At 55.8% G+C, this 16,803-nt stretch overlaps 1 protein-coding gene across 3 annotated transcripts in view; it reads left to right on the top strand.

Moving 5' to 3' along the window:
* The first annotated feature begins 379 nt into the window (after positions 1-379).
* TCF20 (transcription factor 20) overlaps positions 380-16,803 on the top strand; it is a 193,434-nt gene continuing 177,010 nt past the window's right edge. For all 3 annotated transcript variants that reach the window (XR_015164596.1, XR_015164597.1, XM_086403114.1), the window contains exon 1: positions 380-533. Coding sequence is in view for 1 of the 3 variants with exons in the window: in XM_086403114.1 (XP_086259240.1) it covers positions 486-533 (48 nt within the window). In the remaining 2 variants the exon portion in view is untranslated. The remainder of the gene's footprint in view (positions 534-16,803) is intronic.

The raw sequence follows: 16,803 nt of genomic DNA, 5'->3' as shown, positions 1-16,803 counted from the left end.
TACCTTCGAGGTAGTTAAGTGTTAACGACAGAGTGTACAGAAGCAGTGAGGAAAAGGCTACAGATCTCAGGAAGACCCAAAAGAGTAGTGGCGGCTACAGGGGAAAAAAAGTCAAAGAATGGATCCTGTAATCCTCTACTCTTCTTCGCCTTAACCAATCAGGCGTCAGCATCGCCGGGCCGGCAGACCAATCAGAAGCCGGAACAGGAGCTCTAGTCGCCGATAGAGGCTTCCCCGGGGAGTGTGGCCAGAGCCCGGGTGCCCCGCCCCACCCCTTCAGGCCCCGCCCAGACCCCGCCCAAGGCCCGCCCCGCCGCGGCCAGCAGCGCCTGCCCCGGAGTCCCCTGGCCAGCGGACGGCTGCTGGGGCCGAGTATTGTCTTAAACGCCGAAAAAAAGAAGAAAGGCGGGAGGGTGGGGAACTGCCAAGTGACCGGGAGAGGATTTATAACATGTTCTTTCACCGTCGACAATATTGCACAATGTATGAAAGAGACGGTATCGCCTGGACAGGAGCGTGAGGGCGCGGGCAAGGTAAGCCGCCCCCGGCCGGCTGGTCTGGGCGTGGAGGGCACCAGGAGGAGATCCGGGCGCACCTCCTACGCTGAGCTGCTGTCTTTCGCGGGGGTCTGCGTGCCGGTCCGCTCTCTGGAGGGTCTGGTGCGCCTTGAGCAGTGTGGACGCGGCCCCAAGAGCTGCGGTGTCTCCGAGGCGGGGTGGACGCGGCCCCCTGAGCTGAGACGTATCCAGTGACCTGGGGGGACTGCTGAAGCGGTGTAGACGAGCGCAGGGGAGCCGGCTGAGGCGCCCCACACCCCGAAATCCTGAGGTCGTAGAGACTGATCCCTAGGACTGGGGTTGACGGTCCTCCTAACTCGTGGCGAGTGAGACTGGAGACTCGGGCTATGACTGAGCCAGCGACCCGGGGGCAGGTGAGGCCGTGTGGACACGCGCCGCGGAAGCACGAGCAGGTGTAGACGCGGGCGGGTGGCAGACGCAGAAAGTTCGCCAGAGCGTGTGGCGCCGGTGGCGCGGAGGGAGGGTCCGCGCGTTTGGGGACCCCCCGCCCCACCCCCGCTCCACCTCCATCACCGCCGTGGGTCTCAGCTGCTTCCCCTGGCCGGAGGCACCCTCGGGGGAACCCTGGACCCCTGCGTCAGGAGTGACCGAACTGAGCCCTAGAGGAAAACCAGAAATTGATTTCGAACCTCTAGAGCACACTTGCTCTGTCTCCCCTGGAGCTTGGGGCATCTGCATATCACCTAGGAGGAATCTGAGGGGCAGAGACCATCCTGGTGTCCAGACAGGCGCTAGTTATCCGCTGAGGGGACACAAACCCGTCTGGTCCAAGCCCGGAGCCCTGCTCCTTCTCTCCTTCCACTTCTGCCTCAGGGAGGAGAAAGGGTGCCTGGCTGCTGGTGCTGGGGTGCAGAGGAAACCTGGGGGTGGCGTGTAGGGAGGCCCTGGATCTGCCTCCCACTGCCTCTTGGGGGCTCCGGGTGACCCCATAGGTTCAGGCAAGGGAATGAATGGAGGAAGGAAGGCAGTGGTGAGAGGCAGAGTATTGGGCAGGTGATGTGATTGCTCACCTGCCTTGACCCCAGGGGAGCGCTGTCTGGCGCAGATCAAGTGGGGCAGGGTATCCATGTGACACTCCTCTAGAGGAGAAGGAAGACACCCAACCTCAGTCTCTGCCACCAGGGAAGAGTAGAAGGGGGCCCAGAGGCTGGAGGAGGTGCCGGTCGGTCCAGGGTTGTTCTTGGGGGTAGCTCTGTCTCATCTCCCACTACTCTCTGTGCCTTTCCCCCTGCCATTCTGACTCCTACACCCTCCTAGTCTCTGTGATTCCGCCTACCACAGGTCCTTTGCACATGTTGTTTACTTTTTTTTTTTTTTGATCAACAACTAGTCATTAAACATCTACTATGTCCCAAGCACAGGCAACTCAGTGGCGAACAGGACAGACCTCTGACCTCTTGGGGACTTCCAGACTAGTGCAGGGAAACAGATGGTGAACAAGAATCAGGAAAGGAATGGGGACAGGAGGCAATCTAGAGTGGCCATCAGGAAAGGCTCCTCTGCAGAGGTGACAGTGAGTCAAAGGGTTAATGCCTCATCATCAGTCACCTCCTCCAAGAAGCCTTCCTTGATCTCCCCTGACTCGACACTTCCCCTATGATCCGCTCTCATAGCCTGGGAACCCCTCCCTCCAGGGACATTTTTATGGCATTACTGGGTTAATGTTTGACTCCTCCCATCGGTTGTAAGTGCCAGGAGGGCAGGACCTGAGTCTCAGGGTGTTTGTAGGCAAATCGAATAAAGAATGAGTAGAATTTTCCCAGAAAAACAGGAGCTGCTTAGCCAGATCAGGCACCCAGATGGCAGAAATTTTTCTTTCCCCTTCCCTGGCCTGGGTCCTGGGCTCCACACCCCATTTGCTGTCCACAGAAACAAATGGAAAGAAACCAGCAGGCTCAGTGAAGAAGAGGGCAGGGAGAGGCCTGGCACGGATGGCCCGCTGAAGTGCCAAGGCTGGCCCTCGGGAAGCGAAGGGACTCTGGGGTGGGGCGGGGGGGAGGCCTGGGGACAGGTGAGTGTCTTTTTCTCTGAGCTCAGACCAGCCTACGCCTCATTTTTGTGTCCCAGCTCTGGGAGGCTTGGTTTCCTTCAAATCCCACTCTGGAGAAGGCGGGGGTCAGCAGGGTTCCCCGGAAGGCCGGGTTACAGGGACACATTACCTGCCCTCCTCCCTCACATCTTGGACAGACAGGACCCAGAGTCAGGCCTCTGGGCCACAGATAGCAACCCAGGTAATCTGCGGTTCAGTTAAACTCCGGGCTGGAAAGGAGGAATCAGGCTGAGAGGGCCAACTCTTACTTTTATTTTTAATAGTTTCTGTCCTCAGTGAATTTCTCCCTCCCGGGCTCCGTCAGACCTGTGCTCCTGGCAGCTTTCCCGTGAAGATTACCGCTCTCACAGACGCCTGACAAAGCTTTTAGCACCCCCACCCCCACCCTCCCCACTTCAGGGGACTGAGTGGCCTCCACGCACAGCTAGACAGTGTCTGCATGTTTTACTGAGGCTCCGGCAGGGATGGAATGAAAACGGGCTCCCCACCCACCCCCCCAGCTCTCCTGACTGGAGTCACTTTAAAAAATTAATTTGCAGTGATTTAATCCCTTCTGTTCTATGGGGATCACCAGCATCTTAAAGATGTATTTAAATCAGATCACTGTTCTCCATTAACCCTTCACTGCCTCCCCCACCCAGCAGGAAGAGCACTGGATTTGGAGTCACTGGTTCACTGCCAAGTTCTGCTAATGAGTGGGCTGTGTGACCTTGGGCAAATTACTTAACCTCTCTGTGCCTCCATTGGCTCCTCTGGAAACTGAGGTTAATGATAATCCTTCCCTCACAGGGCGTTGCGAGGATTAAGTTAGATAACGTTCAGGGAAGAGCCATGCAGTGCCAGGCCTGTGTTTTCCATTCCCCCAGTACTAGCTGTCCCTCTAATGAGCTTGGTGACCTTGGGCGGGCCACTCAGCTGCTCCTGGCCTTCGATTTCTGCATCTGAAAAGCTCAGGGGTTGCCCTAGGAGAGGATGCCACTGAGCCCCCCACCTCCAGCCCTGAACCCCCACTCAACTCCTCCTGCCTTCTGCCAGACGCCCCCCAACCCCCAGCCCTCACCACCCCGTTCCTCGATATCCAGGCTCTCAGTTCTAATTGGAGAGGGTCCCCCTCCCCAGCTGCCTCTCCTGGCTCCCTGTGAACTCGCAGAGCTGGGACCCCAGGGGCCTGCAGTTCTTGGCTCTTTTTCAGGAGCAATTAGCCACAAGCCTTGAAGGTGGCCTCAGTGGGCGTGTGGCCAGGCCACTGGAAGCCGGGACTCTGCTCCGTCTGTGGCCTGCAGGGCTCCCCCAGGCGCTGGGGTCCCCATTGCCAGTGATGGGGAGGCAGAGTCCTCGGCAAAGCCATTTCCATTTCTGCACTTTATGACTCCTTGAAGCCCCGAGTCTGAGTGTAAATTAGTTCTACCCTGTGCTTTTGTTGGCAACTGTCTGTTCCTTGGAAGCGAGGGGCTTTGTCAGGAAGAACAAAGCTGTTTGGTGTTTTTCTGATTTGGGAGAAGCGAGCTCCTGGGGGAGGGCTCGTTGCTTCTCAGTGTCAGGCAAAAGTCCTTGGTTCTCAGACTCCTCGGTTTTGTTTGGGGTTTTTAACTCCTATGGCTTCAGAGTCACATATGTTTGTGTGTGTGTGTTGGCTGAGGGATTTTTTTCCCTCCTTTTTGGCTTGCAGAGTGTATTCCGTGGAAGCTAATTCCAGGGACTGAACTTTTCAAATCACTGCTTCAACAGCTTTTAGAAATCTGGACCTAGTTACGCCTGTCATCCATGTGTAAAGATTTAGAAAAAAAATTCCAAACCCGAGGGTGGGCACTTGCTGGAGACCTGAGGTCAGAGCCAAAATGTCGAACGCCTCTTGGGACGGGAGGGGGCTGGAGGGGAACGCGGTCTGCTCGGTGCCAGACATCTGGATATTTCGAAAACATCTGGGTGGCTGGATTTTTCAGGTTTCTGCCTGACATTTAATATCACAAACACTGAGGCTGCCTCCAGTCCCCATGTCCCCCGTGCACCCCCCACCGCCTCCCAAACACACACCCAGCCCCTTCCCTCCCCTTCCTGACGGTAAGAAACATCCATTCTTTCCAATTCCCCAGCGTTTCCCCCCTACCGGAAATCTGATGGGCTTATGACATCATGGCTGGCTGCTGAGCGATGAAGTGGATGCCACAAAGAAATCCGACATATCAGATGGATTCTGTAATCAGTTTCCCTCCGGCTGTAGTAACAGGCGCAAAGTCAGGAGGATCTGAGCTTTGTTTAAAAAACAAAAAATAGAACTAAGACTTAACCTGTATTCAATACATTTTTTTTTTTTTTCAAAAGCGAACAGACCTTTTGGACATCATCCTATTTGAATAGAAATGCTGGTTTTTATGGAATGAAAGTGGCTAATAAACCAGACCTGAAACTGCCTGGGAACGCACGTTCCATCTCTGTTGAGTTTTTGTGTGTCCTTATTCACTAATAAAGGAGGAACTGGAGACGTTTTCTCTCTCTTCGTTATTCAAATGGGATAGCTTTTTTATTTTTTTGGAAGCCAATAAAATTCACTGGGTAAATTGCTGGTTTATGTTTTTCCAGGAATCCATTTTTATGGAGTGACCTTGGACCTGACCCGGTCTGCAAACATTGTATTTCCCTCTGCTGGTTTTTCTGGCTGTGAAACTGTTAAGTGGATGCAGTTAAGCCTGCTTTTCAGCCTCCTCTCTGCAGGGAAGGGCTGGGACCTGGTGGGCCAGGTCGGTTGGCAGGATGAAGAACCACTTTGAAAGGATAAAGCAGGGGAAGAGACAGTAAAGGGGGCTGTGACATGAGCCCCAGAGCAGCCTGGCAGGGGGAGCCCACCGTCCTCCCCACCCCCCCAAGGGGGAGCGAGGGACCTCAGAAATAGCTCCTGACTGAGGCAGCTCGCCCAAATGCAGGCTCTGGTTAGAGGAAGCTCAGGCTTCCGGGAGCTGTGCCTGCCAGGCCCCTAGAGTGGGCACGTGGGTCTCACGGACCAGGGCGGGAGTCTCAGCTCCTCCGTGGACAAGCTGTGGGGCCCTTGACCTTGCAGCCCTGTGAGTGGGCATAAGGACCCCACCTTGCCTGCTGGAAGGAGCGTGATGCTGGACGCTGCCCATGATGCCCGGCCGCTTCTCAGAGCTGGGAGAGGCTGGGGGAGATTCTGGAGTCGAGTCCACTCTGCCGGCCACGACCTGCGTGATGACCTTGATCTGTGTGATGTTCTCTGTGCCTTGGTTTCCTCGTCTGTCAAACCACCATAATAGCAGGACAGACCTCATGCCTGGGGCAGCTGAAAGAACCAACGTAGCACGTGCTCACCAAGCCTTCGCTCTCACAGGAGTTGTACCCTGAGCCCAGCAGGCAGGGTGCTGGCTAGGACTGGGGCCTGGGATGGGGAGGGGTGTGTCAGGCTGAGCACAGGTAGAGGACAATCAAGAACTGAATACAGCCCCGCTCCCCTCTCGGCACAGAATTCTCCAAGGCTCCCCACTGCCCAAAGGGAACAAAGTTCCTCCCTTCTCTGGGCCACAGGTCCCTCACACTTGGGCCTCCTGTGCTGTTCCCTTCCCTTGTTTGCTGTCCTCTCAGCTGAAGCACGCTGTCTTCTCTGGACTCAGTACTAAAGGGTAGGTCACGTTTTCCAGCCCCTTCCATCACTTTATTCTGCGTACTTTGTCTGGATGAATTCATTTGATCCTCACACCAACCCATGCAGGGTTATCATTCCAGTTTTAGAGGCAAAGACGGAAGCTTCAGGGGTTAAGTTAAGCCCCAGGGGTTGGGCTCCTGCATCATTCACTGAACCCCCACCCTGCTGGCTCCACTGGGCCTTCCTCCTCCTGTTTTCCACCTCATCCCGAAAGCCAGAACACCTGCCTTCTCAGGATTCCTGTCCCACCTCCCCCTGCCGAGACTCTCAAGGTGTACCACCTTGGCCAAGAGATCCCAGCTCACCCTCCAGCCTTGTCATCCGATGAACGCTGGGGGGCCCCGTGTGCCCTGGGGTCCTTGTCCGCCTCTCCTACAGGCCAGGAGCTGGGCTGTGGCCAGTCTCAGGTCCCTCTTGAGGCCCTCACTGTGTGTAAGACGTAGGGACTCCTACAGCAGCTTCCCACACCCAGCCTGACTTCTCTCCCCAACTCCAGGCCCGTCTGGCCGACGCCTTTTCCCGCTACATCTCCATGTGGATGGCCAGGGTTCAGCTTCACTCAGCAGGTCACAAACCGAGCTCTTGAAATTCATGCCCACCACCTTCCCCGTCTCAGGTAATGGCACCCTCATTTTCTACTCACTTCCCCAGGCCAAAAACCTTGGGATTGTCTTTCACGCCGCTCTTTTTCATAATCTCGAGCTCTCTCCGCCCCACCCCCACTCTCATTCACCATCAGCAAATACCATTGGTTGTATTTTCAAAATATCCCAGCAGTTCGACCCCTTTTCCACCTGCACTGCCCACCCACGTGAGGGCAGCAGCCTCCGCGCGGCTCTCCTGCTTCCCCCTCCGTCCCCGGAATCCATTCCCCATGAAGCAGCCAGAGTGATCCTGTTAGAACTTAGACCCTGCCCTCCTCTGCCCAGAACCCAGCACTGGCTCCCAGCTCACTGAGGGTCAAAGCAGAGTCCTGCCCCGGGGCCCCTGCTTGGTCCCTTGCTGACCTCAGCTCCTGCCACCCCTCATCTCGCTCACTGTTGTTGTCAGTCTCTCAGTCGTGTCTGACTCTTTGCGACCCCATGGATGCAGAACGCCAGGCTTCCCTGTCCTTCACCATCTCCTGGAGTTTGCTCAAAATCATGTCCATTGAGTTGGTGATGCTATCCAGCCATCTCATCCTCTGTCGTCCCCTTTCTCCTCCTGCCTTCAATCTTTCCCAGCATCAGGGTCTTTTCCAATGAGTCGGCTCTTCACATGAGGTGGCCAAAGTATTGGAGTTTCAGCTTCAGCATCAGTCCTTCCAACGAATATTCAGGACTGACTTCCTTTAGGATGGACTGGTTTGATCTCCTTGCAGTCCAGGGGACTCTCAAGAGTCTTCTCCAGCACCACAGTTGGAAAGCATCAGTCCTTCGGGACTCAGCCTTCTTGTTGGTCCAGCTTTCACATCTGCACGTCTGTACATGACTACTGATCTCCTTGCTGTTCGTCCACGTGTATTCCCACCTTAGGACCTCTGCACTTGCTGTCCCTTCTCCCCAGTGTCTACTTTTGGTTCTTAACACCACGCCCTCTCTTCCTTCAGAGATCTGATCCAATGTCCCCTTCTCAGAGAGAATCTCCCTGACGACCCTCCCCCATCCTCTGCCCACTCTCTTGTCCTTTCCCCACTCTGTTGCTTCTCTGTTCTCACTTGCCCGGATGTCACACGTGTGTGTATCTGTCACTAGGACGTGACCTGTACAGGGCAGAGCCCCCTGCCCCATCTTCTCACTGCCCTTTCCCTGATTTTGTTAAACATCTGTTGAATGAAAAGCCAGATGGGTGGATTCCATGCCGGGACAGCAAATATTGAACGCCTGGTCTGTACCGAGTGCTGTGCTTGGTGTTGTGTGATGCACGTGAACAAGACCTCCTGGCCCACTCACAGAGCCCTAGTCTGCAGGCAGAGCATCAAGCACGAAATCACAGGTGGAAGGGGATGGCGTCCGGGAACGAGCTCAGAGGGGGAACTGGTCCAGCTGGTCGGAGGGAGCTTCCCGAAGGAGGGTCAACCTGGAACATGAAGAGGATCTGGGCAGGGAGGAGGGCCAGGTGGATATGTGGGCAGCGTGCTCCAAAGGCTAAAGATGGGCCTGCTGGGCAGGTGACCGCTGATTAAAAGTCAGTAGGCCTAGGTGGGTAAGAGAGAAGGGCAGGTTTTCCAGGTTGGGGTTACCAGGTGGGGAAAGGCTCCAAGGTGGCCGTGTGTGTGGGCAGCGTGGCTGGTGGGGGTGGACTGGGGAAAGTCTTCAGTGCTGCCTTGAGAGGTGTTAGGAGGAGCAGCGGAGCCTGGGCTGGAACCTTGGCTCTCCCCCTCCAACGGTATGATCCTGGACGCATCACTTCCCCTTCCTTCAGCTCAGCTTTCCCATCAGTGGACTCTGTGCCTTTTCTGCCACATGTCCAGCCTCACAGAGACGGTGACTTAAGCCTGGAAGGAAGGATCTGGAGTAGAGAGGAGAATGCCTGGAAGAGCATGATGAGCAGGGGGAACAGAATGTGCAAAGACATGGAGCCCTGGCTCCCAGGTGTGTTTGTCCAGTTGCTCCCAGGCAGGGAAGATGATGAGGGGGCAGGCCGGCTCTCCCCAAGGGGGACAGCAGTACCCGGTTCTGCAGCTGAGGGGCCACCCAGCTTTGGCCTCACCCTTGGCTCACAGTCCTGAGACAGGTCTAGGAAGCTGGAGAAGCCAAGGTTCAGAGCAGGGAGGTGACTGACAGTCACACGACCACAGAGCTAGTGAATGGCAGACAGAGGACTTGAATCCAGACCCACCTGGCCCTTCACCCTGCTGTCCCTTTCCAAGACTGAGTCACATCCTGTGGGCGGGCCAGGTCTGGGGGATCCAGGCCACACAGGTGAGAGCCTACTCATGCCAGGCTCCAAGCCTGAGTCCCACACCCCCACGGTGGGGCTGCCCTGCTCAAGGCCACTTCCTCTTTTGGGGAAGGTGCCTCAGGCCTTGGGAAACCCTCTGAGCCTCTCCCCTTGGCTGACGCTTCTCTGAAGACTCTGGAAGCTCCCAGAATGTTCCAGGATTATTGACTCCCTGGAGCCTCCCAACCATCCCTCTCACAGAGGTTGCTGTTGTTTAGTCACTAAGTCATGTCTGACTCTTTTGATCCTATTGACTGTAGCCCACCAGGCTCCTCTGTCCATGGGATTTCCCAGGAAAGAATACTGGAATGGGTTGCCGTTTCCTTCTCCAGGGTATCTTCCCATCCCAGGGATCGAACCCACATCTCTTGCATCTTCTGCATTGGCAGGCGGATTCTTCACCACTGAGCGACCTGGGAAGTCCATCCCCATTTTACAGCTCAGGAAACTGAGGCTTGGAGAAGCAAGTTACCCAAGGGAGGCACACTGGTTAATTGGGGATGTCCAGCTGCATTCACTCTCTGAACGCTGCTTTGGGTTCATGAGGGCCTGGCTCCCTGTACAGCTGAGAGGTGGTGCTGGGGGAGTTTCAGGGAGCTAATTACAGCCTACACGAAGAACTTTCTTTCAGACGTGCCCAAGATGGAATCTTTGCAGGAGTTTCAACAACTTCTGCAAGTGGAGGGAGGGGAGATTAAAGTCAAAAAGGGCTGTTAGATTGAGCAGTCCAAGTTTGTTTGACCTTTCCAAGCCTCAGTTTCCTTATCTGTGAAATGAGAATACTAATTCCTAGCTGTAAGAGGCATTCCTTGTCAAAGAGCCAACAGAAGGTGCCCCCTAAGTGCCACTACCCCGCTCCTGGGGCTCCCAAGCTTCCCTATAACAGCCAAGCTTGGAGCGTAAAGTGGGAAAGGGGCTCCTCCAACAGCCCTGACTCTGGGGAGCAGCCCTCTAGACCCTACCGCCTCCCAGACATGGGGAACTGGTGGGTGGCTCAGGCTGGGATCCCCAGACATCTGCCTACTGGTTGCATCTGTCAGTGGGGCCATGGGTTACCTTGAGTAATGGGGAGGCCCCTCAATGCCTTGTTTTGGCTCCACAGCACAGCTTGTGGGAATCTTAGTTCCCCAACCAAGGATTGAACCTGGGCCCCTGCAGTGAAAGCTGAGTCTTAACCAATGGACCTCCAGGGATTCCCCCCAACAATGACTTTTTGAAAAGCACAGCTTTGTGAGCAGGTGCCGGCCTCTTGCCACCAGACTCGGGCCTCCAGGAGGCAGAGCTCACGTTTCACCTGTGTAATAACCTCACCGCGTCCCACCCAGGCCAAGTCCCGAGCCTCCCTGCCCTCCAGAGCTTCCTGGCCCCCTGGTTAGGAAATGGCTCAGTGCCAGGAGCCAGACAGCGGGGCAACTCTCACTCCAATGGGCTCTATCTCGGTGCTCCAGCCAGTTGGCATGTATAGAGCACCTCCTCTGTGCTACAAACTGTCCTGACCTTGGCTCAAATAATTCTTGAGGTGGGCCGGCCTGAGATCTCATGTTGCTTGAGAGAAAACCAAGGTTTGGGAGAAGCAGAAGCTTGGCTCAGAAGCCTCAGAGCCGGGTTCTACCCCTGGGGTGTGAGTGCTCTTTGCATCCTGTGTCCCCTAGGGGAAGGGGATGGCTGTGGAAGAAGCGCTGGTCTCTCAGCCCCGGGGGTGGGACGGGCTCGGGCTGCGCAGGAGGACGGATCTGGGTCCTGACTCTGCCCCCATGTCTTTGCACGTCTGTTCCCCCTGCTCATTATGTTCTTCCTGGCAGGCGCCTCCCTCCCCTGGGTCTCACTAGGCTTAATCTCAACCCTCTTCTGTGAAGCAGGACAGTGCAGCCTCGGATTCAGCTGCCGCTTTTCAAATCCTGCCCTGTCCCCCACTGAACTTGGAAGGGAGAAGCGTGGTGCAGGGAATGGCATGGGCAGAGGCCAGAGGTTGTGAGCCCTGCCTTTGCAAGCCACATCAGCAGGGAGGGTGGAGCCAGCAGAGGAAGGAGGCCTGGGCTGGGCTGCCTTGCCTCCACTCTGGGGCTGGGCCCAGGCTGGCCTCTATGCCCGGCCTGCCTTTTCCTCCTCCTCGTGTTGAAGTCTCTGTGCCTTTAAGTTCTTGCTCATTGGCGTTCCCTGTCCATCTCTTCCTGAGCCACGCCCCCTCAACCCCCTCCTTCCCCGCCCCCTACCCCCCACCTCCACCCCCCAGCGTGTTCCCACAGCTCTAAGTGCACATTGATGTGAGCATCCAGGGAGTGACCCAGGGGGTCATGCAGGTTTGCCTCCTACCCGAGCATGGTGGTAAGGTCCTCAACTCATGTCCTGGCTCTGCCCCTCGCCCCCTAGGTGTTTCTTGCTCCGTAGGATTACAGTAGCTGCCCCTAACTCACAGGGTTCTCTAGGGGATTAAATGAGGTTGTGCTAATAAGGCAGCAAACCACACCACCTCCAAAAGTCCACCGGCTGGGACATTCACGTTCATGCACGTCATTATTAGTATTTGCGAGTCTCTTGAGGGCAGGGCGTTGTGTCTGGTGTCCTGCTTGTGGCAAGGCAGAAGGTGGGGGCTCTTGGAGACTCCTTCTAGAACAAATGGGCAGCCTGTGCTCCTGTGCAAATGTGAGCTCTAATAAAACTACCAGTAACCTAAATCATTACCATGTGTTGAATGCCTGCATCACCTTTTTAATCCTGACTACCTATCAACGTGGGAATTGTTAGACCCATTTGGCAGATAATATAATTGAGGCTTAGAGAGCGTAGGTCTGAAACGCGGAGAGTGGGCCGTTGAGTTGGCTCTCACATCTGAATCTGGGTGTGGGTTGGGTAAGACTGTCCTGCTGTGTGCGTCTGTGCTCAGTCGCCTCTGGCTCTTTGAGACCCCATGGACTGTGGCCTGCAGACCCCTCTGTCCTTGGAACTTTCCAGGCAAGAATACTGCAGTGGGTTGCCATTTTCTCCTCCATTGCCCTGCTATGCCCTTTGCTGAATAATCCATATGCCCCCTTCTCTCCCTCCTGGGTGCCCTTCCCCGTCATAAGGTCACTCCTTCCCCGTCACCGGGGTGAGGGAGTGAGGATTTGGGGACCCGTGATGATCTGTCTGCTCGTGAGTCCTGTGCCCTATGACACACCACATGGGTTAGCACACATGTGCACACACACATACTTGACCTCCGTCTCAGCCCAGCACCAGGGAAGCCTGGGACCTTGCTGGGGGCCCTGGGAAGCTCACATGACCTCTCTGAGCTCCAACTTCCCCGTTTGTTCAGTGACCCCACAACTGCATCCACTCTGTCTACTCAGCCAGGCTGGACTGAGGCTCAAGAAGGACAATGAACGTGCAGGATTAAAGAGGACAAGTGTGTGTGCGTGCTCACTTGCTCAGTTGTGTCCGATTCTTTGCAACCCCATAGACTGTAGCCCACCAGGCTCTTCTGTCCATGGGATTCTCCAGGCAAGAATACTGGAGTGGGTCGCCATTCCCTTCCTCAGGGGATCTTCCTGACCCAGAAATCGAATCCACATCTCCTGTGTCTTCTGCATTGGCAAGTGAATTCTTTACCTGGGAAATCCCAAAGGGGAAGAGCAGGACCGTGTAAAGTGGTGGCTGGGGGTGGTGTTCAGAGGAGTCCCCGCTGCTGGGCTCACTGGGGTGTCAGTGATGCCGGGGCCCGTGTTAGGCATTACTGACACTAGGGAAGGTGCTTTATAAACCATAAATGGTTCAGAACCAAGTGAGGGCTGGGCCAGCCCTGAATCATCTTCCGTGGAACTCAGATCTGGGAGCCACCCATAGAGGCACCCACCTTGCAGGAGCCTTGGAGAACGTGGGCAGCCCTCAGGCAGGGGAGGGGCTTTGTGTGCTAAGTTGCTTCAGTTCTGTCCAACTCTGCAAAACCGTGGACCCCAGGTGCCTCTGTCCTTGGGGATTCTCCAGGCAAGAATACTGGAGTGGGTTGCCATACCCTCCTTCAGAGGATCTTCCCGACTCAGGGATCGAACCAAAGTGTCTTAAGTCTCCTGCTTTGGCAGACGACTTCTTTACCACCAGCGCTCTGAGGGGCTTTGGGACTCCTCAAAGTGGCTGCACGTGGGCTAGAGCTGCCAGTGGCCAGGGGACAAAGGCAGGGCTGAGGCTGGAAGGACCTGCATGGGTCGAGCCTAGGGCAGGCCAGTTCAGGCAGGAGCAAGCCTGGACCCTGCAGAGGCTCACTCATTCGTTCTTTCATTCTACACATTTACAAAATATGTTTTTGTTTGTTTGTTTGTTTGAATTGGCTGCAGTGGGTCTTAGTTGCAGCGCGCAGGATCCCCCATCTTTGGTGCGGCATGAAGGACCCCTAGTTGCGGCATGTGAGATCCAGTTTCCAGACCAGGAACCGAACCCGCGCCCCTCTGCATTGGCAGTGTGGAGTCCTTAGCCACTCAACCACCAAGGAAGTCCCCTGCTCACTGCTGAGTCCCTCATTCATGCCCTGCAGACTCCCTGCTCAGTGCTGGGCACGAGGCAGTGGGCAAGACCCCTGCCCTCATGGAGATCACTTTCAAATGGAGCAATATAGACCGAAAACATAATAAAGAAGTAAAACAGGACTTCCCTGGTAGTTCAGGGGTTAAGACTCCGCCTGTCAATGCCCGGGACACTGGTTCAATTCCTGGTCCCGGAAGATCCCAGATGCCACGGGGCAGCTAAGCCCGTGTGCCCTAACTAAGGAGCCTGTGCTCTAGAGCCCGAGAGCCACAACTACTGAAGCCTGCGTGTCCTGCAGCCCGTGCTCTGCAACAAAAGAAGCCGCTGCGACCAGAAGCCTGTGCACCGCAACTGCAGCGTAGCCGCTGCTTGCCGCAACTAGAGAAAGCCCACTTGCAGCAACAGTCTATAAATAAATAGACTAAAACATTTCTCAGGAAAAAAAAAGGAGTAAAATATATTGTGGCCCAGAGTGATAAGCACTAAAAAGAAAAATAAAACAGGAAAGGGAAACCAGGGGTGGATGTCTTTTTCATGTATAAATGAGGCGTCCAAGGAAGGTCTAATTGAGAAAGTGACATTTGAGCAAAGCTGGCAAGGAGGTGAGGAGGTGAGTCAGATGGCTCTCTAGGGGAGAGTGTTCCAGCCAGAGGGATCAGCCAGGGCAAAGGGCCGGAGCCGGGAGCGTGCCTGGCACAGCCGAGGGATAGCAAGGAGGCCCGCGTGGCTGGAGGGAGTGGGGCGGGTGGAGGGGTGGAGAGCTGGTAGCAGATGAGCTCAGAGAGGAAATGGGGGCCAGATGGTGAGGCCTCCTGGACTCACCATTTAAAAGGATCCCTCTGGCTGCTGAGTGGAGATCAGACTGGGGGAGGGGCGAGGGCAGCACCAGGGAGACGGATAGGAGGCTGTTGAAAATAATCTAACAGGATTCGCTGATGGATTGGATGTGGGAGAGCGAGAGGAGAGAGCGCGCATGAGCAAGCAGAGGTGTCAAGGATGGCTCCGGAGAGTTCTGGTCAAATCGCTGGAAAGGCTGGCTGGGCCTAGAGGCTCAGAAGGGAGGCCAGAGATGCCGTGAAGGGTGGGCTGGCTGAGCCCTGAAGGATCAAGTGCCCATGACCAAGAGGGGTCTCTAGCTTGGCAGCCCCCGGTGCATTAGAAAGCTGGGATTTTCTGTGCACATGGGGGCTACACAGATCCCAGCCCAGCCCTAGGAAGAGGCACCTTCTCTGTGCTCTGGACTGCGGGCTGGGCTTGAGCTGGTCCGTGGCCAGTACGAACCCTCTCCAGTATCCTTCCTGGCCATCCACTTATCCAGCCACTTGCCCTCCCGGGCCACCCTCCCTCCTTTCTCTCACCCATCCAGCCCCACCTCAAGCACCCCAGCTACCCAGGCACGGTCCCACACACCGGGGCTGTGTCTATGAACCCAGCCGACCGCTCTCTGTTCTGGTGGATTGACATCTTCACATCCAGGCCTGAAGCAACTGCTCCATGGGGCAGAATGAGACCAGAAAACACTCTTACTTCCATCCAACTTGGGGTCACTCAATACGTTTGTGACCACACGTCATCTAACCAGTGAGCATTTCTAAGTCATTTCGTACTAAGTCGCCGTCACTAAAAAGCTTTGGTCAGGTCATGCCTCCTGGTTTGGGTTCCAGGAAAGATGAGCAGAATTGAGGTTTCCATGCTACCAAGACTCAGGGCTGGGGTCTTGGGGTGGGGCTGGGGGACGTCCCAAGGAGGTGGTCTTTATACCCAGGGACAGAGGGGGAGAGGGCACTTGGGGTGGAGGCATGGGGATGCAGACTGGGATGGGTGTGTGGAGGTGAGTGGAGATGACATAGCCAGGTGGGCCCACCATGGAGGGTCTCATAGGCCCTGGGGCAGCATCTGGCTTTTGTTCAGAGGGCAGTCGGGGGGGCATGGGAGGTTTCTGAGCTGGAGAGTGACCCACGCTGTGCTGGAGGCCCCGTGGAGGACCAATGAGAAAAGGTGAGTGGTTTGAGTCAGGGAGGCCAGTGAGGAGGCTGTGACCTTGATCAGCAGGGACACTGAGCCCTGACGCAGGAGAATGAGGGGTCAGGGGATGGGGTAACTGTATAGAGCTGGTAAATGGTGGGGGGTGCTGCTTGCTGGGGTCCCACCGTTTCCGACCACGTCACACCAGACAGGTTCCCACGGCACTGCCCTCTCCCTGGAAAAGTCCCTATCCTCACCTGACCCTCTGGACCTCTAGTACCTGGGGCCACCCGGGACCCCCACCCCCAACACTGGTGCCATCGCCAAGTCACTTTGAGGTTGGCTCCCAAATTCTTTCCCTGTGTATCCTTCCTCTGTACCTACCACCCCAGCCTGGGCCCTGCCTCTTCAGGCCTGGACTAAGGCCATGGCCTCCTCGTGGCCTTATGCCTCCAGCCTTGTGCTGCTGGGCTATTCACCTACAGAAGAGTCAAAGGGATCTATCTTTCTAGAACCTGAGTCTAGAAAGGCCACCCTCCTCCTCCTCCTCATGGTTCCCCTTTGGCCCGAGAAAAGCCCACCCAGCACAGGCCCTCCTCAGCTGCCTGCTCCCCTTGCTGCAGCCAATGCTTCCCAACCTCAGACTGAACTTCTTGTTCCTGCTTCACTCATTTGGCTAAGGTTTATTGTGTGCCTACTCCAGGCAGGCACCAGGCATGCACTGAAGGTTGGGAACTGTATGAGAGGAGAGAGACTCAGTCATAGGGTCTAGGAACAGGTAAGGCCTCTAATATCTCACTTGGTAAAGAATCCACCTGCAGTGCAGGAGTCTTCAATTCCTGGGTTGGGAAGATCCGCTGGAGAAGAGATAGGCTACCCACTCCGGTGATCTTGGGCTTCTCTTGTGGCTCAGCTGGCATTGTGGGCTCATCCACCCACAATGGAGGAAACCTGGGTTGGATCCCTGAGTTGGGAAGATCCCCTGGAGAAGGGAAAGGCTACCCACTCCAGTATTCTGGCCTAGAGAAGTCCAGTGGTAAAGAACCTGTGTGCTAGTTCAGGGGAGCCAAGAGGTGGGGGTTCGATCTCTGGGTTGGGAAAGATTCCCTGGAGGAGAACATGGAAACCTACTCAAA

This window comes from Bos grunniens, chromosome 5, assembly GCF_055505025.1.
Source record: "Bos grunniens cultivar Pamir isolate PY7600 chromosome 5, Bosgru_T2T1.0, whole genome shotgun sequence".
Taxonomy (NCBI): Eukaryota; Metazoa; Chordata; class Mammalia; order Artiodactyla; family Bovidae; genus Bos; species Bos grunniens.
The sequence above is the reverse complement of the archived record's forward strand: the minus strand, read 5'-3'. Positions and strand labels throughout refer to the sequence as shown.